General features: G+C 32.9%; 1 protein-coding gene across 1 annotated transcript in view; it reads right to left on the reverse strand.

Moving 5' to 3' along the window:
• Window positions 1–2,032: 2,032 nt before the first annotated feature.
• LOC118198057 (5-hydroxytryptamine receptor 1-like) overlaps window positions 2,033–27,341 on the reverse strand; it is a 182,245-nt gene continuing 156,936 nt past the window's right edge. The window contains exon 2 of the mRNA XM_085823069.1: window positions 2,033–3,669. Coding sequence (XP_085679195.1) covers window positions 2,399–3,669 — 1,271 coding nt within the window. The 3' untranslated portion in view covers window positions 2,033–2,398. The remainder of the gene's footprint in view (window positions 3,670–27,341) is intronic.

The following is a 27,341-nucleotide window of genomic DNA, read 5'->3' on the forward strand; positions in this document are numbered from 1 at the left end:
CTCGGGCTTGAATTCCGGAGAAGGCATGGAGGTTTTTAAGTGTATAGTGTCTTTGCGGTAAGGGGGAACTCTAAATATATGCCGAGCTGAAAGTCCTCTCGCGTGGTTTGGTGGTAGGACAGAGGAATGGGAGTATCACGGACAACTCTCTAGGATGCTAGCCCTCAAAAATGGAAGTAGAAGTAAAACCATCTTGAGTCTCTGGCAACCATTCTTCCATGAAATACATGGACAAGAAGACAACAATAACAGCATGACCCACATCGAATCAGTTGCCACCAGAATGTCCTGTCGGCGAAACGGCGGCGGAAGTTCTAGCAAGAAAAGTCCTCTCCCAGGCGATGTTTGAAACTCAGAGTTAACGTCAAGTGAATAAGATCATTTCTTTATCAGTCCATTCTGCTTTGCCTTTCGGATTTCTCAGACACATGGAAGACCATATTGAATGATTTTTCTTTCCTATTGAAAATTAGTTCATTTCTGAGGAAAGATATGTATCATTATGAGCAATATTGTCATATGCATAAAGCATTTTATTTTACGAGCTATGATAGTTGCATTCTAGAGTTAAATCGAAAAGATTATGAAATTTAACCTTATTTGATGCTATGAGTATTTTAAAAGCTCAGGAAATTTCGGGAGCCAGATACAGTATTTTGATTACAAGATGAAATTTCGATTTTGAAAAATGAGTTCAAGATTTCATGTTATTAAGATTGTTTATAAGAGCTCAGCTTAACCGAACTATTCAAAAACATTTCATCCCCTCTATTCGCAACCATAATTTCCTAGCTTTCCCTTTCATTCCAATGTGAAAACGACCATAAGAGCAACACTTAAGGTGAGTGCATGGGAATGTTAAATTACTTACTTATGAATATAATAGATGTTTATTCTGTCTCTGGAAAATACGTTGAGCTTTTAAATTTATATCAGTGGAACACAGAAGTATAAATTTTTCAAGCTAATGCTTTAAGAAAATGTTGTTGGGTATACATTTAGTCACTTAAGAGGGACAATGATAATATTTTTCTGTCTAATGGAATGATAATAATAATAAATTAATATCATGGATTCTAAATGAATTATTAGTAATGAGAAAAGAGTCATTATTAAATTCTGTTTTATATTCTAGAAGAATGCTAATGTAACTTTTGCAAAACTTTCACATGCCTGTAGGAACTCTGCTTTGTGGTGAGCACAAGTCTCCAGGTAAAGTTTTCAGAATGCTGAGAATCAACTAAAGATTATCTTTGTTCTGGGAGGACTTCAATGTAAAAGTATGATCAATACGAAGAATCGTGTGCCGTTAGATCATCAGTTGAATATTAGCAGAAAGTTGAGTTTGAATCACACAACTCATCAAATTTCAGCGAATGCTACTTTGTCAACAACGGTGTTTTTGGCTCAGGAAAAAAAACCCTTTTAATCTTAGTTGCCGTTTTCACCTGATCTCAGTGCCTATGTAATTTACCTGTTCCTAAAATGAAAATCCATTTGAAAGGAGAAGAATTTAGAACTAACAACGTTTGAAACGTTTTAAAACAATTAAAGCGGTTGTAGCCAACCAGCTTGAAAACATTTCAGTTTCGGAATTCCAGATCTGTTACAAAAGAGTAAGGACAATATTTCAGACGATGTGTGGTTACATCGAAGGGAAACCGCACATCGCCTGAAGAAGAATCTCCTTCCGTTTGAAGAAATCCGTGTGAATTCGTAATTTAAATGTCAATAAAAGTGTTTCTAGAAAAAAAAATAGTCTTAAGTTATTTACAGAGCTTTATAAAGTTAAATAATAATTTATTGGTTTTCTGTCATTTACACATGTAAAGTAACTAACTAAAAATTAGTGCTAAAAATTTAACAAACTAAGCTATGAAATATTCCCAGAAATTTTAATATAAAGGATAAGAACGATTTTATAAATTAGCATTAGAGTTTTGTTGATATTGAGACTTTGAACGTAAAAGAGAAGGATAATATACAAACACCTCGTAAGAAATACCTAAATATTGTTGTTACCTTTAAAGCACTGGAAAATGTCTAAGCATTTTAAACCGATACATTGCAAGTGAAAATATGTTTTTGGTTGATGAGTTATTACAGCAGAAATGTGTACTAATCTATTAAAAAATGCTTCTATCTTAGGGGGGAAAAGGTGTATAAGTTTATTTTCTTATAAAAAGTACAATTAATTTAAAAATATCTTCAAAACATACGTTTATACTTCATCTTATCGAGAATTGGTTCGACAGTATGAAATATTCCACATTATAAATTACAGCATTTTACGACATGAAAAGTTTCATTTTGTGACTTAAATAACCTCGAAATCTCTCCTTACTTTCATACATATGATATTTGTTGAAGATTAACATGTACAGTTTTTCGTGAATTTTTACATGAATGTGCTCTGCATGTGCTTATTGTTAACACCACAACAATCAAGGCGACGGGTTGTACCACATATAGAGGGACGGGGTTCGGAAGCTGTGTACGATTTGCCGCTATTTGACTGCCACTTGTTTAGGGCTGGTCCAGAATACATAGGGGTGTCCCCGTACTGGTCCCGGTATGCTTCTTCTCGGAAAGTTTCGTTTACCAGATGGCACCTGAAGCAAAGCATCTCTTTGAATGATCTTCGGAAATCTTGATGAAAAGTAACATAAATTATCGGATTGAGCATCGAGTTCGCGTACCCTAGCCATAAAACACAACTTCGCACTCCATGTGGCACCCACAGATTTGTGAACAGAGACCGTAGTAATGCCACTACGAAGAACGGAAGCCAACAGACAACAAACGCTGTCATTATGATGCCCAAAGTGATGGATGCTTTTCTATCTTTTACGATTGCGGAAATTTTGGGTCTGCATACCGTCGTTACCGCGCGATCACCTACTCTGTAGGCTTCCAGAGTACACATTTTTGTCGCGTTTGCATCACTTGCATCCATAGAAGAATGCCTTCTATGATTGTTCACCTCAGATGCTTTGAGTTGTACAAATGTATTCAATCTTTCGCTCTTTGATTCCCAAATAGCTGAATAAGGTCCGGGATTGCTTTCTGAAGCACTGGGAATACATCTTTGTGCCGCCAAGCGACCTTTTTTATCTGATTCAACGACTCTTTTGGCTGCAAGATATATCTTGCAATACATCATTACCATTACTAACATAGGGATATAGAAAGAACTCAAAGTTGCATACAGTTGATAGCCAAAGTTTTGACTCACATCGCAAGTGGGATTGCTGTCCGTGCCATGCTCATTGCCAAGAATAAGTAAAGGAGGAACACTAACAAGAGCTGACATTACCCATGTAAGTCCAATGCTTACGTAAGTTCGTCTGGATCGTCGCCTGACTCCGTAAGTTAAAGGTTTCGTGATGGCTAAATAGCGGTCCACAGAGATCATACATAAATTGAGAATGGATGCTGTGCAACATGTGATATCGAAGGCCACCCACATGTCACAGATGGTTGCTCCTAATCTCCAGTCACCAGCAAGCTCGTAGTGCAGGGCTAACGGCATGACAAGAAGTGCCACACACAGATCGGATACGGCTAAGGACACCAGGAGGAAGTTAGGAGCTCGACGAAGCTTGCGTACCAGGCAGACGGACAGGCAAACTAGCATGTTGCCGATGGCCGTGATCACTATCATTATACCTGAAAGAAATCAAAATTTCTGATCATTATATAAGTACACATATTATACTACAAATTTTATGCACGGATCAAAGTTCCTGTGGAACATGTCTGCAAAATTTATATTGGTATTCATTAGCTTGACAATTAGCTTTTACTCTCCTTTATATAAGCGTGAAATTCGATATATAATGAAAGGAAATTAGACGGAAAACACTTTGGAGATTTCGTGATGAAGTTGAGGCATTAGGTCTTTACCAGTTTCACGACGTAAGAATTCTTATCATTTTTAATTTTTCACCATTAAAGTTTTCAGTATTAAGGAGTAGAAAAGTAGGTAAGTATTTCTTTTCGAAACTTATATTGTAGAGACATTAGGTTAATTGGAAGCAGAAAAGATGAAAAATATGCAACCGCCTTCGCCGGGAATCGAACCACGGACCTCTGGAATACCGGCCCAGCGTGCTACCGTTACACCACGAAGACACACTAGAGAAGTGGGAGAAATACCTTATAATATCTAAGCATTAAAAATGATTGTTTTTCTGTTTTCGCATTTATAAGTGTAAGAGATATGTATATATTTTATAGCACCCAGCTGAATATCAGAGCACTGCCGGCCATGGATCTCGATGGGCTGTTTGTGCCTCCGAGTATAGTTTTAGTTTTTAATACAAACTTCATAAACTATTTGTTGTTTATTTGCCTACCATCTAAGCGCTTAAAAATGTTATTTTGTTTTTGTAGAGGTAAATCACGAATTTTTTAATTTACGTTTTGTTCAATTTTTTTCATTTTAAGTGCATTATTTATTACGATATATCTAACAGACTGTAGCAATGGTATGTTTTTCTCAAATTTATATAAATTTAGCATGCTTTGCTCAAATTTTATGTAATTTTGTAATTTAGTTTATAGTGCAGAAATTCAGCATAATTGCTCCCTTTTTCATATGAATGCTTTTCAGGAGCTCTATCAAAACATTTCCTTGAACAGTTTGCACATTCACTTCGATTTAATCTACTAAGATATGTACATTATATAGAATGAAACTTAACTTATTCAGTGTTAACTTACTGCCGAAATAAACAACACGTTACCAAGATTCTCGTTGATCGTTTAATAACTATTTTTACATCTGTAGAATTTTGATGTAGAAGATCTTACGTAGTAGAATACATTAAGAGGTTCATATATAAAATGCATTTAAAACTGAAGCCCAAAACTCTTTGGTCTAAATCATACTATTAACGTTTAAACTTTGTTTAATGAATTGAATTAACGAAAATTATTCTACTTCTTTTGAAATTATTCTACTTATCAGACCAGATAACCCATTTCTACTCTTCTACCTTCCACTGGACAGACAGTAAAACCCAAGATCGCTGTGGACTGTTATAATCGAGTTGCGCCAGTTTTTCCACGAACAATCTTTGTATAGACCCTGGACAGTAAATCTGTGTTGAAGAGTATTGTAATCTGATTTAAGGTTATGGCTTCTTACCATTGAAACGATTTGAGTCTCTGAACACCTCGCACATCAGATCACATAGTTTACGATCACCTTTTGCACGATTCACGAGGCTTTTCTGCTTTTGTGATAAATTCGTACCACAGTTGCTCTGTATATTCAGTAGCTCGGCGACTGGTGATAGGAAACATCTGGTATTGCGAATGTTGACAATTTATCCGTAGTCGCACTCGTTTAGATAGATGCATTTAAACAATGATATAAATTTTTGGGTTTGTTGCTAAAGCTGTGATATTCGTATTCTAATGCGCCGTTGATAGCCAACGGCTCATAGGGAGTTGATTCCTATTGTTCTCATGAGTGTGGTTGCAACACAAGTGAGGTAATGTTTGGTCTTTGTAGTGCAGATTGCAAGCTTATTCTTTATACGTTTTTTGCTGAAACCCTATTTTACGTTTCTAACATTCTGGCACCTTTTATATTATTCTGTAATTGAAACTGAAATACAGAGTTAAAAGGTGGATTTTTTAAATTGGAATTCTTTTCTGTCGAGTTTTAAAGTTGCTTTAGTGAAACTATTTAGTTTTGTGATTTGTAAATAATGGCGTTTGTTTTTACTTAAGGAGAAATCTATAACACTTGGATTTATACGTATTTAGATGTTTATATATTATATAATGTTTTAAAAATATTTCTCTATATTTAGGTGACTCCGAACGAAGTTCACCATTTAAATTATTAAGGTAAATTCTACTTCAGTGTCTTATATTATATATTCTAATTTCCATATTGGAATTTTTTTTGGGTTTAATTTTAAGGTGCGTCTTACACACTTAATGCCGATGATGGGAATAGATCTAATAGTGATTCTCTATGCAGTATTTTTATTCTATGTGTTTCAAAATATTTCAAGTATGCTTAATCTACTTCAATGAAAATTAGAGTTAAGTATGCCAAGCCAGTCTCTTTTATCATTCAACGTTGTTAGTCACAACTAAAGTACATTTGAAATTAGTCTTGTTTAAAACCTCCAACTGAGAGAACATAATTAGATGTTTCAGTGGGAATACTAGGTAACAGAAATGACAGATGACAGAAATGTTAAAATGTGAGTACTAGCCATGTTTGCTTTAAGTAATGTTTTTTCCAACCACACCCTTTGCAATGTCTATTTTGTTCTGCTACTTTTTTCTTTTTGGCTATTATTATCTTTCTTTTATCAGAAAGCTGACTCTAGTTTTTCCAGAAGTTTCGTTGAATTCGTAAAAGTGCAGAATTATTTTTTGAAGCAAAATTGTTATGTCCTGGAAGACTGAAATACGGAACGTATTCATTACACGCGAGATTTTTTAACGCACTAGTTGCTGCATTCATAAACATAATTTTGGAAGGTAACTAAAACATTCCAGTAATCTTAATGTAATCACAACTACTGTACATTATATAATAAGGAGCACAAACAATAAACAAACTAATAAATATTTTAAGGCAACTGTAAATAGAATTGACCAATACAGAAGACCGCGGAACAGTGATCATTCGTCTCGGGCTCTGTTTCTAAAGAACACATTGATTGCGCGGAATCTTTGAGTTTATGCTTATACATTATATGAACATGAGTTATTTCTACCTTAACATAGGTAACAATCAGGTGCATTTTCAAAAGTCAATTAATCGAGCAATCTACAATGTTTCTTTTAATCTTATGTGAAAAGCTTAACTTTCTAAATACAATCTTTGCCCGAAATTTCAACAGTAAAACCTTATTTTGTACTATGTATGTATCATGGTGGCTTGGCTGAAATGCTCATGGTGACTTGACTGGAAAGGCCTAAGTTAAGATTTCTAGTCCGTGTGCACTTCTTGTTAAGTCTGTGACATGGTACTCCATAAACGTCGTTGCTTATTTGTAGCCATTAGTTAAGATTGCTGAACAGTGTTAGCTCACTTCAGAGTCATTTATCAAAGTACGGGCTGACGTTTCTGGGATTTTTGTTGTTATGTGTAGCCTGAATAAAAATCAGATTCCCTTAGAAAATCCTTCACAAAAGCGTCTTTTCATTTAGAAGCCCTAGTGCCCCTAATAACTTTAGAGTTCTTTATGATAATAAAAAATTATGCAAAGGAAAACTTCTAAAATTTAATGAATAATTCTACTGTGGTATAATCTGCGAGATATGTAGAAAGTCAAAACTCTCTTAGGATTCCATGTGGACAAGAAAAAAAAAATGAATAGCAAAATACCAAAGTAAATTATTTTCAAAAGCTCTTCATTTGCAGTTTTGTATTTCAACGATACACAACATGTGAGCAAAAATGTTAAGTTTTAAAACCAAAGTATTCTCCTTTATCTTTCAGCAAAGACTTTAACTTAAAGTGCTTTTTCTCTCTATGTTTTTAATATACATTGACATACGGGCTTTTTTAAACGGTAGCAGGCATTATTGGAAGCAGGCATTATTGAACTAAATTTAGAATTTACCTTTTTTAGAGGTAACGTTGGCTCGTCATTCTGTTATTAAAAATTTCAAACATTTTTATTAGATACATTTCCTTTGTTTTACACATTTATTTTATGTTACTAAACTATTTCAATTCAGATATAGTGCTTTAGGATAAAAAACAGATTTCTTTAACACAAAATTTCGGGTATATTAGCTTAAATAGAGTAAAACTGAGGATAAAAGATTAGGACTATATTAATTTACTGGCAGTAGCTATCAGGCTACATGCTTAATCGGTCTAGTTTGAATATTAAAAAGAACGAAGTCATTATCGATTATAGAGTAATATAAAACTATTTTGCAATAGATTAAAATTTAATTTTACAATGCTAATTACATTATTTGTACACTGGAGTTTTATAAATGCAGCTTAGTTAAAAAGTACATTCGCTAGACCAGAGTTTCTTAAACTGTGGGTCGCGACCCCTATGGGGTCACGTTACCTGTGGCAGAGGGTCGCCAAAAGTTTTAGCAGTTTTGATATTTCTTTAACTTATTATAATAATTTTACAATTACCAAATATTTTTACACAATGTATCCGAAAATAGATAAAGAAAAAAAAAAAAAAACAAGTCCCTCTCCAAAAAAATCTGAAAGGTTTCAGATCTTAAATTACGTCCAACGGGGCGTTTTTTTAACGCTTTGTGCGTTACCTTTATTTATTAAATATCGTGTTCTTTCCACTTAAACTATAAAATTCAGTTCAGTACCAATGTCGCAAAATAATTTTAAAATGAGCCTATCTTTAGAATTTCCGATACATAGTTCCGCGCCCGCTGGAGATAAAAACGTTTCTTCGACCGCCGTAGAGTGTTGCCATTGCTCGTTTTTAAATCGTTGAGTTTGTTACTCAAAAATTCGTTAATGGTTTACAAAATATGAAATCGACAATAAAACAAATTTCAAATTTGCGCTTGCACATGCCCATATTCGTAGGAGGATTACGTCATGCAAAATTCGATGGCTCTATGTACCGTTGTTTTATCACAATGCGAGAAATAGATATACATTTATGCAGATTTTTCATTATTGAATTTCTTCAAATGTAATGCAGGACTCTAACATTTGAAGTGAAACGGACATTTATAGTGATTCAATGGAAAATTGCAAAACGAAAATAATAGTCCTTCAGGGACAAAGCCCCTTTGGACTGATAAGACAATACAGACAAAGGGAAAACGAAAACGTTTCGACACATTCTTTTTATAATATAAACGTTCATTTTACTTGCTTTGCACGTGACGCTGTCATTTCGTCTGTTACTTATTTAAAATTTTCACATTGTTCAAAGTCTTAAAATTAGAAATTAAAGTTAGTGACCTAAAACTGCAATAGTATATTACAGTACAAATGAAAAATTTACAGTTTCATTCACGCGTGTGTCGGATTTGCGCAATACTTATGGGGGTCCCACAAAATTTTCGTAAATATTATGGGATCCTGGAGTCGCGAAAACTATCTCAGTGATAAAAAGGCTTCGCGACTGAAAAAGGTTTAAGAAGCCCTCCTGCTCTAGATAGTATTGGTCGCTGTGCATAACTGGCATTTCAGCCAGTGGCTTCTGATTCTTCATTTCAACACTTCAAAATTTTCAGCTCTGTCTGTAAGTATTTTGCTCATCAAACAGCTCTAAGTGAAAAACATGTATAGTGTTAGACTTATCTCTTTAGCAGAAAAAAATTAGACTAGTTATCATCATGTATTATTTGTCTTAAAAATTATATTTTTTGATTTAACCTCTTTGCTTCCGGCGCAGAGGTAATGAAATTCCCCTGGAACCAACGCTGAACGTGACCGTATTGCTAAATGGATTTTACACTTAAGATTAGAGTTATATAAAAAATAAATCTAAAAAATTCTGCTATTAATTGAATTAATACAGATACTAAAATTATAATATACTTAATTTGTTCATTAATGAAGATATGTGTAAAAACCGTTTAAGCATTGAATTTAAAAATTAAATCGAATTTTGAGGCAAAGAAAAAGTTTTCTTGCATTACAGACTTCAACAAACGTGTTTGCATATGCAGAATAAAATAGTACATAATGTTCAAAATAACAAGATAAACACTAGGGCATTACGTTCAATCAAGTTTTGAATCATTCATACATCTTCTACACGTAGAAACTGCATTTTAGCATACTAGCATATTAATATGATACGATGGACCACCAGTGATACTTGCTTGCGTGCCACATGTGATAATGTGAGAGCCTAAAGAGAGAAACTGAAGAGAGCACCATACATGATATACTGGGAGCGAAGAGGTTAAAAGTTAAATAAATAATATAACTAATTAAAAAAAACTTTCATTTTCGCTTTAAAATGGTTTTGAATGAAATATTTAATTTTTTGAACATCCCTGAGAGGTGCTTATTTTTTTCAGTAAGCGGATTTCATGACTTATCAAAATAAAAAAATGCTGCCACCTCCTTGATCAATATAGCGTTTAGTTAGTGTTACTCACTGTCGTATCGTGAAGTCCGAGTTCAAATCCCTGAAAAGGCTGGATATTTATAAGTGTATAGTGGCTTTACGACATGGAGCTCTTTAAAAACACAGTTAATCGAAACTCCTCTCGAGTAGTTTGGTCGTAGGAAAAAAGGATTGGAGATCCCTGGACCCGACCCTCGAGGAATTTCCTTCAAAACTGGAACGGAGTTGAAGAAAGTCATAGTATTCCCTATAAGGTTCCCAAGGCCCATGCCATCAATAGGTCTAACTGTGTGATGCTCACTTCGATATAATTCATGGACTTGCTCTATATTACTATATGACAAGTGAGATAAATCACAACAATAACAAAGGCATTGCCATCTTAACAGAGCCTTATGCACAAGCGTCATTTTGAAATAAATGAACAGCTATATCATGAATAATTAAATCTTTCCTTTATTAAATAAGCTCTTAACGTCTCGGTGACGTTTATTTTTGATGAAATAATATTATTGAAAGTTTTCTTTCTATTGTTTTGTTTTAGTATTTAGAATAATTAAATACATGATTCTGTGTTCTACGTCTTTAACTTCGGAAGGAATAATTCTTAAACTTGTAGACTTGTATCGCATAGAATTCATTGAGATGCTAAAGGGGTATATATACATACCAAGATCAGGTTAAAATTTTCTTTATGAATTTTATATACCTTTAAAATATTTAATTTAAGTTTTCTAAACTTAGTGGTAAACTCCAGGAAGCGTTAAACTGAATTTTGGATTTTGTAATTCTTTTCTCATTCTTAACTCATTTCTTTCATATTTGAGCTACCAGGCGAGCCAAACTAAAACAATTCTCCCATTTGCAAACAATAGATGTATTAGAGCAACCACAAGATTCATATTTAAAATCAACACTTTCCTGCTAAAATTTGATTAATTATTTTAGTATTTCTCATAATTCAATTCAGCTATCGCCAACTAATAAAAATATTTTTATAGAACATTTTCTGTGAAACATTCAGAAAAGTTTTCATTAATACTTAATGTTTACAGTTCAGATGTAGCAGCCTTTTCAAAGCCTTTTTTGCAATTACTATAAGTATTGAATCATTTTTCATAAGAAAAACGTCTTGGGACATATTGTGCATGTATGTTTGTATGAGCATTCTCAGAAAAACATACCTTCGCTTTACAAATGTAGAAACGTAATTAATTCCATTATCTCTTAATGATACTCTTTAGTCCGAATCGCATATCATTTTAGCATATGAAAGGTGGCATTAAAGAATTGCATTCTGGTGAAATTTTTATTTGGAAGCAAAATTTGCATTTGAAAAAATTCCATTTACCTACATTGCGCTGTAAAAAGAATCTTTTCAGTCGTACTTAAGAGTTGCATAAAAGTTCTCATTTCTTGAAGTCATTGCAGCGCTTCTTCATTGTGTTGCCATTTCATAGTAAGAAAGAAACCACTGTAAAGAAGTTAATTTGAATGATAGAGAGAGAAAGAAAGAAAGAGAGATCTGATGCAAAAGAAAACCCGAGATTTGCATTTTTACCCATAGGTGACTTCAGATAGAAAGAAAGAAAAAAAGCAGCCGTTTTAATATCACAAGTTTTCGATATGGTAACAAAAGGCGAAATATTTCCTCTTTAGATCTGTAATACAGAAAATGAATAATTCCAGTTTCCTAATTAAGAATTCTATTTTCCTTATTTTTAACGCAATTGAGTCATTATTAATAAAAGGAAATCTTAGAAATAGAAAACTGCTTATTTATTTATAATTGAGAGAGTAAGAAAAGGAAAATGAATTATTATTATATGCCAAATTTTATTCTGCAGGAATATTTGTATATTTATATGTTCTCTGATTACAATTTCCAAACGGATAAAATCATAAGCTGAATATAGAATAATGGAAAAGTAATGAACTTTATATTTAGTTAAACTTTTATGCGAATTTTTAAATTATAAATTTACGAAAAAAATTGTCATTAAACATTTAAAGCTATAATAGAACAGTAAGAAAACAGCAAATAAAAATATAAAACAACTGGGAGAATGAGATAGGATAAGATTCATAATATAATTAAAAAAAAAAGTTTACACAAATCTAACATTAAGTTCTTAAAGATGATATTTATTTTTTTCTTTTAAATAAAGTTTTATTCTCTTTGTCTCTAAATACGATTTTCCTAGAAGAATTATCAGATCTAGCCAGTAGAATAATTCATGTTACTTTTTCTAGTCCTCTTTTCTGTGCCTACAGCTAAATCAGTTTGTAGAGTCATTATGTATATATTTATTGCAGGATTGATGAAAAATGAGTAACGCCCTCGCCGGGAATCGAACCACGGATCTCTGGAATACACCCCCAGAGTGCAGACCACTACACCACGAGAGCACGCTAAGAAGGCGGGAGAAATACCTTATATACTCCCCCTTTTAAAGGGCTACTGGGTTTTTTAGGGGACCCAGTCATCAAACCTTAAGTGTGGAGAATCATCATCCGCCACACTTTTAGTTCGGGCGCCACTGTAGAGACATTAGGTTAATTGAAAGCAAGGGAGATGAAAAATGAGCAGCGCCTTCGCCGCGAATCAAACCACGGACCTCTCGGATATTCGTTGAGCACACAGACCACTACACCACGAAAGCACACTAAGAAGGCGGGAGAAATACCTTATAAGTTGACGGGATTTTATCTTGGCTAAGAGGCAAAAATTGCTCCTGTCGTTGACTTAGGCCTTAGATGCGTTACAGGTGACAAGTACGCGTATCCGTTCCAATTCTATAGGAAAATGTTCCAGTGTACAGTTTCGATGATCTTATTCGTATACGCGTCTTCCCCTACTAGCAAACATTCCAAAATAGGTTTCTGTTTTACAGTAGTTTAGGTGTTTCTCTTGTCGCAAAGACACAGGACGTTTGGAAATATTCTTGCCTTGTCAATTGACTTGAACTTGTACCCAAAACTATAGCAGCAAACTCCGTTATTGCCATATCAACAAAGCGGCAATCGTGCTTTTGTATGTAATAACATTATTTTAGAATTTCAGAATTAATTGCGGCAAACATCTCCGCAACAGTTCTGTTCTTCATGCAGGGAGAATGGCTCGAGAAATTTTATTGCCTTAGTAAACGATTGTTCAGATTAATCATTTCAGAAAAGAATTTCTTTTGTATGGCCTGCATTTAATTTTATGTAACATTAGACAAAAAAAATTCTTAAATTTATGTAATGTTTTAATGAAATTCGGCAGACTTTAAGGGCAGCTGACATAGGCCCCACGTTTCAAGAAGCAAACAAATATTGCAGTGGATTGAAATAATAAGTTTTGGGGAAACGGTCAATAATTAGTCAATATTCAAATTAAATTTCACTACATGTAAATAAATATCATTGCAGATAAAATTTGTCTTCTTTAAAAGTACTGGTTTAGGACAGTAAATGCGACTTAGTATTAATAATTTCAATCAACTTACTACAAAATTAAGAAACTGTTTGCTACAATACGTATCAGATTTATTTTTATTTTAAGTAATTGTGCATTTGATGGTGCCGTTCATAAGATTATGTATTTTTATTAAGTCACATCTTCGGATAAAATGATTTATTTATACATTTTATAAGGTCTCATTTAAGTTTCTAACTAGTTATTTTACGTTAATATTTTTTCCTATCGATCTCATTTCTATTTCCCTGCCGGATTGTAAATTTCTAATTTCTAGCTCGCGCGATATTCAAATTTGGTAGATAGAAGAGACTATAGAAAGGAAGGTTTCAGAGCTTGTTCTGCTTGCTTGAAGTCCACGTTGCTATATTTGATTTTATTGCTACGCAGCGTTGAGTTATTCTTGCCACTAGGCTTGCTTACACCAACCTTATGCCTCAGCCAACTTGCGCGCTATTTCAATTATGAAGCCGTTAAGCTGACTTATTTTCATTAGCTTTAGTTCATCCATTATCTTTAGTTTAGGCCACAATTGTTGGCTTCTGTAAGCACGGGTTGGTGCCGACTGTTACACTTCATTTGACTTAATAAAAGGGCCCTCCTACACCCTTTATCTGACACTGTGGCACTTAAAAAACATAGTGACAATTCATAGATGGTCTTTTAGAATCTTAGATTTAGTTTATCCGCCAAACTGTATATTGGCGTCCGAGTTTTGAAAACAACCATGTCCCAAGAAACTGCAAGATTTAGTTTGCCCCTCAACGTCACAATTTTCGCCGATACTGTTAATCCTATGGAGGGATATGTATTTATTATTGTCACAGTAAAAGGCCCACCAGCGGCCGAGCGGTAAAGTCGCTGAACACTGGTACTTTGGTCCGAGGTTCGAATCCCGCGAACGGGCTGGCTGCATGGGTGTTTTCGTGGTTTTCCCCATGTGTAACGTGTATACGAGTCAGTTTCCCTTAGAAAGTCCTCCACGAAGGCATCCCTTCCCTTAGGCAGATAGCCCTAGTGAGCTTTGCCATAATTAAATACACACATTGTCACAGTAAAAGCTATTATGACACCAACAGTCATATTTAATGGAGAAAGCTCTATAATGAACTTTCTCGAAAAACTGCATTTCTATTTCTTACTGTATTGAGTGCCAGAGGCACAAATTGTTAGTATTGCTGCTGCTGCACTTAGAGGCCAGGCCTCCACATTGCAATAATGCATTGGAAAGTTTATGTTAGGAGATACCTACACGTTTGTGAATTTTAAAAATGCTCTCGTTAAAGCGTTTCCCATTGTGAAAGATAAGGTCGAGCTCGAGTCAAAACTGTTTAGTAAGTTACAATTTAATATCAAGGACTTAAAAGATTTTGTCTTACGGAAAGTCCAAATTTTTAATTAGTTGTACGGGAAGAGCCCGATGTAGAAATTATTCAAGTTATTTTGCTGATATTCAAGATTTCTTTCAGTTCCGCAATCCATCGACTTTAAAAAGTCTATTAGAATTAGCAACTAAGTTCCAAACACGATGTGTCTCAGAAAAACACGAGTGATGAAGTATGGCCAAAGGCCAAATGGACAAACTTTTAGGCCAACGCCTGAGCGAAGGCCACAGTCTGTCCAGAAGAGACAATTTGATAAGAAAGGAAAAGATTCAACTGTGAGTGGCGGTCGCCAAAAAGAAGGGCAAAATAAAAACAGGGGGACAATTTAAGCTAGGAAGAGGAACTGAAGACAAAAGGGGTGCCGTTAACCTGGAGTCAAGAAAAATCCATCAAAAACTCAATGAAACAACGTCTTAGTGAAAAACTTACATTTGCTAGTCGGATAGATGTTACTAAATAATGTCCGGGCAGAAGCATTGTTGGTTACCGGAGATTAACGTAATTTTATCTCAAAATCGTTTTTTTTTCTCAATATTTTAGAAAAGTTTTGCCGTCCAAGGCAAGCAGTGTACATGTATCGGTAAGATATTGTTGCATGTACAAGTGGAAGGATGAACAATTAAAAGTTATTTTCTTTTGTCGTGAGATGGCTTCAAGCTGCCGTAAATTTAAAGATAAATTTCTGGCAGCGGCAGGCGCTTATCTTATAACTTTCAAGATTCTGTTTTATAGCTGAAAATGAACAAGCCGGAAGAAAGATGAAAGCAGCTACCGAAAGTTGATTTACAGGATTTTGGGGCTGAAGGAAAAACAAAAGTTAAAAGGCTTGATAAGACTTATCAGGTATTTCTCCCGCCTTTCTAGCGTGCCTTCGTGGTGTAGTGGTTCTGCACGCTGGGGAGGTGTTCTAGAGGTTCGTGGTTCAATTCCCGGCGAAGGCGGTTGCTATTTTTGAACTTGCCTGCTTCCAAAAATATACCTAATGTCTCTACAGTGGCGCCAGAACTAAAAGGGTGTTGGATGATGACTCTCCACACCCAGGATTTGGCGATTGGGCCCCCTAAAAACTCCAGGCGCCCTTTAAAGGGGGAGTATATAAGATATTTCTTTCCCGCTTCCTAGCGTGACTTCGTGGTGTAGCGGTTCTGCAAGATGGGCCGCTATTCCAGAGGTCCGTGGTTCGATTCCTGGCGAAGGCGGTTGCTATTTTTCATCTTGCCTGCTTCCAAAAATATACCTAATCTAATGTCTTTACAGACTGATAAGTGAGTTTTTAAATTTATTTAATTTAATTATATAAATCATACACCAGACGCCCACGCCGCGGCTTAGTAAGGCCTAATCCTAATATCTATGATAAAATTAAAGGGAAAATAATTGAGAACCATATACAAAAAAGTTTTAAAGAATAAAATTACAGCACAATAACAAGATGCTGGCTCGAAGACATAAAATCTTATCAGAGCTAGCGAAACGTTATAACATGGCCTCTAGAGGCAAAAATATGGTCTGTCTTACGATACGAAAACCTTAGCTTGAATAGTCCTCAAATTAATCTGCATTATGGAAGGGAAACGGTTAAAGAAAAGTTATAATAATGGCTGAAATTATAAATAACTGTTTAAATGAAATAATAATAACCCTACAAAACTATTTGTACAAAACCGTAAAATAAATTTCAAATTTGCATAAATAATTTAATTTTATCATTAATTTCCAATTATAATTTTAAATTATTGAATTATTAGGTTAATCACTAGTTAGTATAATGCAAGTTTAATTTTTTGCTGTAATTTGCTGTGCATAAATCTCCGTCTATTACTTTATAAACAACTATATAGTACAAACAGATGTAATTTTATTAAGCATCTGTCACACTACAACAAAACACTGGTAATCAGTGATCGAGATACGCTTTCTTTAATTGGGTAAAGATGACTGACTAAAGCTTTTGCCGTTCTTAGCGCTACAAAGAGTGGAGGAAAATCATTCTTAACCGGCACCCATTTAACCATTAATATCAAAAGAACGGTATTTTTGAAGGTCTAAAATTTAATCTGAAATTTAGGCCTATTGTATAAAAAAGTATATAATAGGCTAAATTTAAATATGGGAAACATTTATGTTGTATTTCTGCCATCCACCGTAACACGTCTATCAAATCAATAAATGAAGAGTTTAGTTAGAATGTAAGAAAGAACTATTGATCTCTTTCTATGCGTCGAGGTGTAAACTTTGAAGGTAATGTATATTTTTCAGAAGTAATTCACACTGAAAGAGGACAGATTTACTTAGTCTTTTGCTTGGAAAGATGTTATGAAGATCAGTCTACATCGTTCTTGGCGTAAATTATGCTCTATGATCACACTTATTGATCACGAGTCTATTGAAGAAGATTCGCTTGGTTTCAAAAGGCATTCGACCATGGAGGTCGAGACTGTGGATTTAATTACACGTTCAGAAAAAGTTAGTACTATGATGATGACGAAATAATCGATCATGCAGTCATGTACTGTCAAAGAAGAGAGTTGATAAGGATGAGGGGGAAAGGATGAAAATAAAGACGACATTTAGAGCAAGAAAATATCATGGTAAGGAGCTGACGAATAACTGCAGACATTCATAAGATTTGGTGAGAACTATTAATATATTTCTGTGCATAGTGTTACGAAACATGATTGTACACACAGCGAATTTTAAATCTACGACGCCAATGTTATAAACACGCAGGCATTCGAAATTATATGCCGTCATATTAAGAATTTCGTAACTTTCATGTGATAATAAATATGCTTATTTAAAAATGCTGTTTAATTTTTTGTCTCGGATATATAAATTCATGTCTATGTATTTAATGTCAATAATCTATGCGGTTTTAGATGCTGTTTATTTAATTTTGCCTGATAGATTAAAAAGCAGGATCGATCGACTTCACATACTGCAATTTTAACAGTTTACATCACAAAGCATGAAGTTCTAAAAATGTATATTATCTAGAAAGTTAATTATATTAAATTATTAAATATATATTATTAGAAAATATTAAATATATATGACCTGGAAAAATATCTTGCTGGAGATCGAAGAGGTCGAGCTGCTGCCGGTTAAAAAGGATTCTGCTGTATATTGAACTTGGCTTACCTCTTTAAAATTCAGAATATTTTTCGAATACTGACGATAGGTCTGGACCGCTTTTAAGGCGATTGTAAAGTTTAAGCACAGTCTGCAACTGACTACTGCAAACCCATATATTTACACTCCGAGCTCAGTCTTGTTTATAGATTCGTTAATTTACATGCAGCAGAAAGAGTAGAAGTAAGAAATAAACAATATAACCAAAAACTAAAACAAAACTGGTTAACACAGCTTAGGAACCCTACGAAATTACTACACAGTTTTTAAATGTCACATTTTGTTACTTTTATTTTTTAATATGTGACAAACTCAACACTGGAACACCATAAAAGTACGAAAACGTAATATTTTACTTCTTATAATTGTGTAATTTCCTTCGTTTTCAATATAAATATCAAAAATCATCATTGAAATGTAATAAAATCAATATGCTTGAAATAAAGTTGTCTTCCTTTGTTTTATTTCGTTGTAGAGACATTAGGTTAATTGAAAAAGGCTGAGAGATGAAAAATTAGCAACCGCCTTTGCCGGGAATTGAACCACGGACCTCTGGAAGACCGGCCCAGCTTGCAGAACCACTACACCACGAAGGCACGCTAGGAAAGCGGGAGAGATACCTTATACGGTTTGGGCTGAAGGGAGCCTCCAATGTTTATAATTCTTACCTTATATGGTTATCTTCATACCCGAACTTTCTTCAAATAAAAGCATAACTAATTATTTATTATTAATATAAATATTGAAAGTTTATTTTTCTGTTACTCTATAACGTTGCAGTAAATGTTATTTAGCATCAGTGTCTCCTGTTTAATATTCTTCCAAACGCAATGAAGTCATAGAATACAATACATAAACACGACCTGATTTAAACAAAAAATAACATACATGCATGTGAAAAGCGGCGCTTGAATAAAAGCTACTGATGTGTGCTGTCAGTAATAAAGAGTTTTGCATAAAATGAGGAATCCTAATAATTTTCACTCACACCTCCCTCGGTCTTGTGAAGCAGTTGCCAAACGAAAAATGTAATGCAAAGTAGTAGTCCCTAATTGAAGAAAATACATGTAAAAGGAATCAGACACGTAAATCACTCTCATATGTAGAAGTCAAAGAATAGCTAAGAAGCTTATAATCTCTGGTCACCGTTCAAAAAATAAAAATAAATGTATAAATCAAATTTAATCAAATTTAATTGTTTCTAGTATTAATATTGTAAATAAATACTGACAGAAATAAGCTGAGCTTTTCCAACTAAAGTGAATAGTCAGTATATAAATAGCAAATCCTTTAAGATTCTTTTCTCATAAAGAATCATGTTTAATATACATTTACCTTTCTATAAATAGAAAGAAAAATGCACTTCGCGATAGAGGACGTGGAATAATTGCACCAAAAAGCAAGCATGCCTTTTAAACAAGGGAGACTTACTTCTTCATATCATTTGCATTATGGAATCGCCTTTTAATGAGCCAATTACTAAGGAATGAGGTTAGCTGTGCTGAGATGTTTCCTCAAAAGGAAAGTGAGCGTTGAAGATATTTTGGTGAAAATTATTTTGAGAAGACTTTCTTACGTTGTTCTTTGATGTAAAAAAGGAGTAACTGGGAAGTCGAGATTTTGTGCTCAGGTATGCTATTTTTTGGAAGGGTAAAAATATCAAATTGCATTTTCAGCAATCTGCAAACAATGATGTAAATTATAATATCGGATTTGAAATTTCAATTCTAAATTTTATATGGTATTAAAACCTTTTGTCCAGAGCGAACTGCAGTTTCAGCTATTTAACTATTTTCGCCCCAAAAAAAACTCTACTACGTATACCAGAAAACATCGATCTGTCAGTGCATCACTAACTTTACGTCTGCTAGATCATTTCTAGAGCAGCGCTCATTTGGGATCAGGTATGCTTTTGCAAATAGACAGACTCTCGGTAATGGATTTAAATAAATTACAATCTATACGAAAAATTGGCCAATGTTCCAGATTTTAAAATTTAAAGCAAAACATATGCTGATTATCAAATAATATATTTTTTAGTGTTAAATCATTATTCGGCTAACATCTAAATATATTTTTTTGAAATGGATGACGACATCTGAACTTGCACGTTTTCCTTCATAAAAGTTAAAAGTAAGATTTTATTAGCTTTCATTTCATTTCGAATGAGGAAACTTTAATATAATTTTACCATAAATATAGTTTCTTGTGCTGACTAAAGATTTACCGCAGATCATTCCCATTCATCATCAACTTCATTTTTACTTCCTTGTACGAAGTAAAAAGGAAGTATTGTAATCGCGAAAAATTTCAGGCGGCATATTTCACCGAAAATATCCATTTTGACCGCTATCGAATGCAATTTAACGGTATTTTTGCGTGATATCTGTACGTAAGGACAGAATAAAATACTCTTTCCCTTCAAAAAAATTATAAAACTGCTTTAAAATTAATTCTGAAGAGAATTTTTCGTGGCGTCTGTACGAACGTATGTACGTACGTGCGTACGTACGTATCTCATATAACTCGAAAAGGAGTAGCCTCAGAACGTTGAAATTTTGTATATAGGACTATTATAACATGTAGATGTGCACCTCGTATTTTGGTTGCAATCGGCAACCAAAATACGTATATAAATACTATATTTATATATATATCCACTCTGTTACTCGACACAGTGATCTCAGTTTCTTTACTCTTATATGTTTGTAAATTGTACATTTTTTGCTTTAAAAATGATTGAATTATGTTGTATTTATCTTCCGGTTAAGGTTTTTATGCCTTTCGTAATCTGGAAGCAATATTTGTACAATTATCAACGATTTAAAAGCTGTTTAAATGCGGTTAAGTTTTAAATAATATGGCGGATATATTTGTTTACATTTGAAACAGCAGAATTGTAGATTTGTTGCCAATCTAGAGAGACTAAGCTTCGCAACAACAAAAATAACGCCTTCATTTATTATTGCAAATTAAATCATGCCTAATCCTTTCTGGAATTTTTTCGAGGAAATAAGTGTTTGAGATTTACTTCGTAATTTTTAATATAGATATTTTGAGTTTTTATGTATTTTTGCCTTGTCGCGAAGTGAGAACTGAATTCATTGAATGAGAAATACTAAATCGTCTGTGAAAAACTGTTCTTTTCTGTTTTGTTTGCTTAATTTCTTTCATACATCGTTCTAGCTTTATTATAGTATTTGAATAGAACATGTGGCAACGATAAGATAATTCTACGAATGGTATAAATTTTGTGCATTCAGAGTGTCGTTATAGTAAAAAAATATAGTGAATTTTAAAGAATGCATTTATTCGTTTGTGGTTTATGCGCTGTCGACGAAGTAGATTTAATTCAATCCAATCAATTTAAATGAAATTCAAGAATAAATGCGTATAATTTAATATTCCGTACAAGGAAGTCATGTGGTGTCCACATCAGATTTTTTCATTTCTTGATGCACTTGAGATAACAAAGAGATTTGATAAACAAGAAAAGAAGGAAAACTATTCTGATTTTCTTTCAACAGAAATGTAAAAAAAAATCTGAAATTTTTCAGATTTTACATTACGCCCAAGAGACGCTTTTCAACGTTTTGTGTGTTATCTTTATTTATCAAATATCATGTTCTTCCCATTTAAACCATAAAATTCAACTCAACAGGAATATTGCCAAATAATTTTGAAATGAGCATGTCCTTAAAATTTTCGATACACTGTCTCGCGCGCTGAAGATAAAAATGTTTTTTTTTTCGTACAGTGTTGCCATTGCTTGCTTTGAAATCGTGTTGAGTTTGTTAATCTAAAATTTGTTGAAGTTTTACAAAATATTAAAGAGATAATAAAACAAATTTCAAATTAAAAATTAGGGCTTCCAGATGCCCATATTTTGTGGAAGTTTACATTATTCAAAATTTGTTGGCTCTAAGTACTTTCGTTTTATCACAATGCGAGAAGCATACATACATTTATGCAGATTCTTCATTATGTAATTTCTTTAAATATAAGGCAGGGTGATAATATTTGTTGGCAACAACTTAAAAAAGTGATTCGCCGTTTATAGTGAATAGATGCAAAATGCAAATCGGAATTAACAGCACTTGTGCGTTAACGTCCCTTGGGCTGAAAAGGTATTTAATATTAATGCTAGTGTAGTTTATATTTTATTGATCTTAGGGCTTGAAACGGTACTGTTAATTTCTAATTGTTTGAAAGTCCCTTTAGCAAATAGCATTGCAAAACGCAAGATCTTTTTGAGAGGAATGGTTTTTAAGAATTAATTCGGTTATTTCAAGTTTGCTATTAAGTACTTCATAAACGTTTCTGTTCTAGCTTCTTTTCAGAATGCTTGTTTAATGTCAGCAATACCTAGAAAAGAAGTACAGCCCCTTAAAATGAACATATTTAATTCTTTTATTAGTTCGCTGGCTTACAAATTTAATACTTAAGCACATTAGACATACTTAACATATCTTTGTAATCCCATCTTGATAACTTCAACCATGTTGGTCACACCATGTTGAAAAGTCTAGTTTTTTGTTAAATCAGAATAAATTATGCGAAAGAAGAAGTGGGTATTTTTATTTAAGCCGAGTTAAAATAAAATCATGTTAAATGTGTAAACACCTAATTGGATGAATTTATAGTTTATCCTAACATACATAAAAGCGATAAACGTTTTCTAGAACGTGGAAAATAACTCAGCAATTATAAAATAATCAAATATCCAAATTTTATTTATCAGCAAACTGTTATTTATGTGACGCTGTTTTCAAAAGAGAAATCAGTTAAAAAATTTAGTGTCGTTTAAGAACATTTGTTCAAAAATTTAAGTAATTTTGACTGAGTTTTTACTTTTTATATTATAAGTGAAAATAAAACGCAAATGAAATAGAATAAAATTTCTCTAAAGCTAGAAACCAGTGGTTTTTGTTAATAATTTGGTATTAAATAACATTCAAAAGTAAGTAAAACGAATCAATAGGGAATAAAATGCTGATCTTTAAAATAAAGTTTTGTAAATCGAACTGTCATGAGCTCACTGTATTTATAGGAAATATGGACATCACTTTGAAGATTCTCATGCATTTCTGAACCGTTTCAAAACGTTGCTAGAAACAGATGAAAAGGAAGATTATCTTTTCCCCTTCGGTTGTATGTCTCTAGAATTCAGAATTTTAAACTTTCTCTACTTCCCTGTTGTCGACTCTCCTATTCCAACTCTATCGTTTCGAAGCTTTCTCTATAATAATGCCTATCTTTGAATTTTGATCCTTATCTGAAAGAGTTTAAATTTTATAATTATATCTGCTTGCTTTTTTATAATTTATATTTTATGGTTATGTACTATTTTAGTTTAATAGCATATAAAAGACAATATGTATGACATAGCCTTTTTATGATGTAATTTATTTGCATATGTTTGTTTAATCGAATTGGTGGCTACTTCATGTATGTGTAAGTAAATGTTTATTTCGTATATTACATCGTAGATGTTATGATTTTTTATCAAGCTGCATTTAAATTGAAAACATAGTTTAGAAGAGCAAATATGGACAGAAGCTCTCTAACAAATGTGGCGATACGTTTTAGCTAAAACTTTGCGACATTTGACAATTACTAGCCAATTTTGCGGAAGTTTGGAGGTTTTCAGAGAGGGCGTTTTCCAGCGATATTTCTCGCGTTTTATAGAAATTCTTGGGCAATCTTTTACATATCGCATTCGTTTCAACTGAGAGTGCCGTCAAATTCATTACTTATTCAAAGTCGTATAATTTAGTTTTTTATGGCTTTGCTTTGTGAATGAGTTTCGTAGTCTGCGAAATTCATGACATTTTATGAAGAGTTTGTCTTGCTTCTTATTTTTCCTTTCAACTCTTTGTAGCTGTTCACTATGCTCCATGGGCTGCTTTGTATTTCAGTGAAGTGTCAATTTCTGCCTATTTTGGAATTGTTATTAACACTTCAATGCATGATTTTTTATATTTTAACCAAAATTTTTTTTCATGGTCATGGCATAAATAAATATGGAAAAATATTAAAAAAATTATTTAACTTTTCTATCTGTTATTTTTTGAATTTTTAGGTTTGATGCATACATACGTCGTGAAGTACATTTTCTTGGCCTGAGCATACCTCAAACTTGTGAGCAAATTCATTGAGACCATATAAAAATTTAACATAAATAAAAAATTAAAGGAATTTTCAATAAAAACAAACAATATACATACTGCATAATGATAAAGTCTTATAATTAAAAATCCATTCTAAATTTTAACCTGATTCATATGCGCATCACACTGCACTCTAGAGTGAAATCTAATTATAAATGCATAGTGATGCATGTATGAATCAAACAGAAAAATTTAAATATTTCATTTTAAAACAATTCTATAGTTAAATATAGAATTGAAAAGTACATACTTTCAGCTATACAGAGTAAAATTTTTAAGAGTCTAATATAGAATTTATGACTAACAAAGCTAGCTTGACAACTGAAAAAACAGAAATGATTTCTGTGTTCTTGGCACTAATGAAATGCAGAGTACCGTTTGATGTTGCCATCTACTAGGGAAAAGAATAGCTAAACATTGATATGGAAATATCAAGATAAAAACTAGCCCAGTAAACTTTGATTTATAATTTTTTTAATGTTAAATTTAGTAAAAAGGGGTATGATTCATATATGCATCACCATGCATTGCAGGGTTAAAGAGATCTTTACGAATCTGTAGAGATATCTACATTATTTCTACTATCTATTTACGAATCTGTAAAGTATTAAAGAGAACTTTACGAAACTGTAGCAAGTGATTTGATCAACAAAATGAATCATGAGAAAAAGAACGCAGATCATAAAATGCTTTCTATTATTGATCAAAATTTTATAATTATTCTTGAAATATATGTTTGCTTTCTTTCATAAAAGTACAATCCAAAGTACACTGAGCAAAAAAATGGACAGTTCTATATCTTCCGTTCTACTGGGTCGATAGACGAAATTTAACTTGCGTTTTTTGTGTCTTGAAAGCGTGACTCGGGATATGCATTAGATTTATATACAACATTGTTTGAATATAGGTATTTCGACACAAAATAGGACTTTTCCTGAAATAACATATTAAATGTTTTCATATTTCGATTCTATGACTTAAATTATGCCGAACTGCCACGTTTTGCAAAAACAGCACCAGTAAGTTTGTGGTGTTGCGCGGCCCCAACCTACACGCAACAATAGTAGTGATGCTATGAACTGGAAAGTACACAAAACTCTTAAGAAGGGTTTAACTCCCTTTTTATTCTACTTTAGAAGTTACAGATGCGTGCACTTGACGCTCACAAACTACGCCGACCCGGCGGTAAAATAAAAATAAGAAACTAAAAATGAATAATTATTCTTGAAAGTTACTACCTACCAGGCTCTCTAAACGTAACTAACCTAACCGCCTTCTAAGATACAGCTGATATTTCAGCAAACTTTCTGAATATTAAGTTGAAAGATTCAACTATCTGCCGAGGCAAGCACACAGGCCGAAACGCGCGGTTCTTCAATTTCTACCTAGCAACCTTCACGCTCGCGAAGCAAGAAAGCACACCTACAAACTCGTTTCCCTTCTATTTAACTCAAATTACTTCCGCTGACAATTTGAATACTTTGCGCGTTCTACTAAAATTTACATACTCTGGCATTGGCAATTCCAGGGGAAAGTAAGGCTTGACAGGAAAGATAGTTTAAACTTAAAATAAATATAAACCGTACAAGTTTTTAAAAACTTAGCTTTCAAAATTTTGGCTCCTGAATGTTAATTGAATCTTGTATATACTACTTACTAATATCTCTTTTTTATTAAATTTATTGGATTCTTCCTTTCACATTTCGAAATTTAACTTCATTCCAAATAAAATTCATCCATTTTGTACGATTTATTTTTAAAATTTATATTTTTAAATAATTGTTATAATTTTTTCGAAAACAGTTTTCAATTATAACCTATAAAATTTTTACCTTCATCTTAAAGTAAATGTATTTGTAAGCATACCTGCAAAAAATTAGAGTTTTTTATTCAAAATTCCTTAGGACATATGTAAATTTACATATTGGCGCGTTTTGAAACCTGGCATATTTGTTAAAAGCGATAATGACGCTAAATGTGGTTTACGCGCTTAAAATTATTTGAAAGTATGAACGATGACATTTTCCCGCTCGTCTACAATGAAAAAAGGAAAGGAAAATAAGTTGCTATAAATTAGGAAGTTCGCCAAATGAAAACTGAAAAAACTTGGCGCAAACTGAAAAAAATGGGCCAAGATAAATTTTTAAATTTCTCCATAAATTTTGCTCCAAATTTTACAAACTTTAATGTTTAGTCATAATTTGAGTCTTAGAATCGAAATATTTCAGTAAGGATGTCTGTTTAAATTTCTTCAGTGACATCAAATGTGTCGTCATATATATCGTCAAGAAACAGAGATTGAAATTGAGGACAAATAATAATATATACATATATATATATATAGATATGTGTATATGTCACGAGGCTGAAAACCTTCGTAAACAAATAATCCTATCCAATTCCAGTTTAATACCACTAATTAACATTGTAACTGTTTATGAAAAGTATATTATTTTTTAAAAAGCTTCGTATCATCCAACATGAATTTAATTTCTTGCTCATCTTAGGGATAAGGAGATTTTGTATGTTAATTTAATTAAATATGCCAAAGTATATTAGGGCTGGCGGACAAAGCCATGCTTTTGTGGAGAATTTTCTAGGAAAATACGCTTATTTACATCTTTCTTACGGAATACCTCGAAAATGTTTACACAGAGTGATGAGCTGTAGGGAAGCTCTTGCAATTCATTTGTTAAATTTGCATCTAATTTGCCAGTACTAAGCCTGGATGAAATGTGATGGGAAGCTTTTGAAATTCTTCGAAACTCAAAAATATCATTTAAGTCATTTCTCAGCGTAATAAATGTTATTTGATTGGGAAAATCAATTTTGAATTTTAGAGATGTTTATCACTTGCTATTTTATTTTACATTATTTTGTGATAAGGTACTATATATCTCTGTCGCAAATGGGGAGTTCTGAGAGTTGCTGTCATTCTATGAGCATAAGCTTTATGATTTATCTTTCGAATTATAACAATAATATATATATTAATATTATTATAATATTATTAATATTATTAATATTATTAATAATAATATTATAATTATTACTTTTCAGTTAAACAAGTGAATGTTTTAAAGACAATCACAGATACATTTTATGTGTACTGTCTGATACGAGTTTCCCA

The sequence above is a fragment of the Stegodyphus dumicola genome, chromosome 8 (assembly GCF_044657685.1).
Source record: "Stegodyphus dumicola isolate Sdum_Otavi_A_Nest chromosome 8, ASM4465768v1".
In the NCBI taxonomy this organism is placed as follows: domain Eukaryota; kingdom Metazoa; phylum Arthropoda; class Arachnida; order Araneae; family Eresidae; genus Stegodyphus; species Stegodyphus dumicola.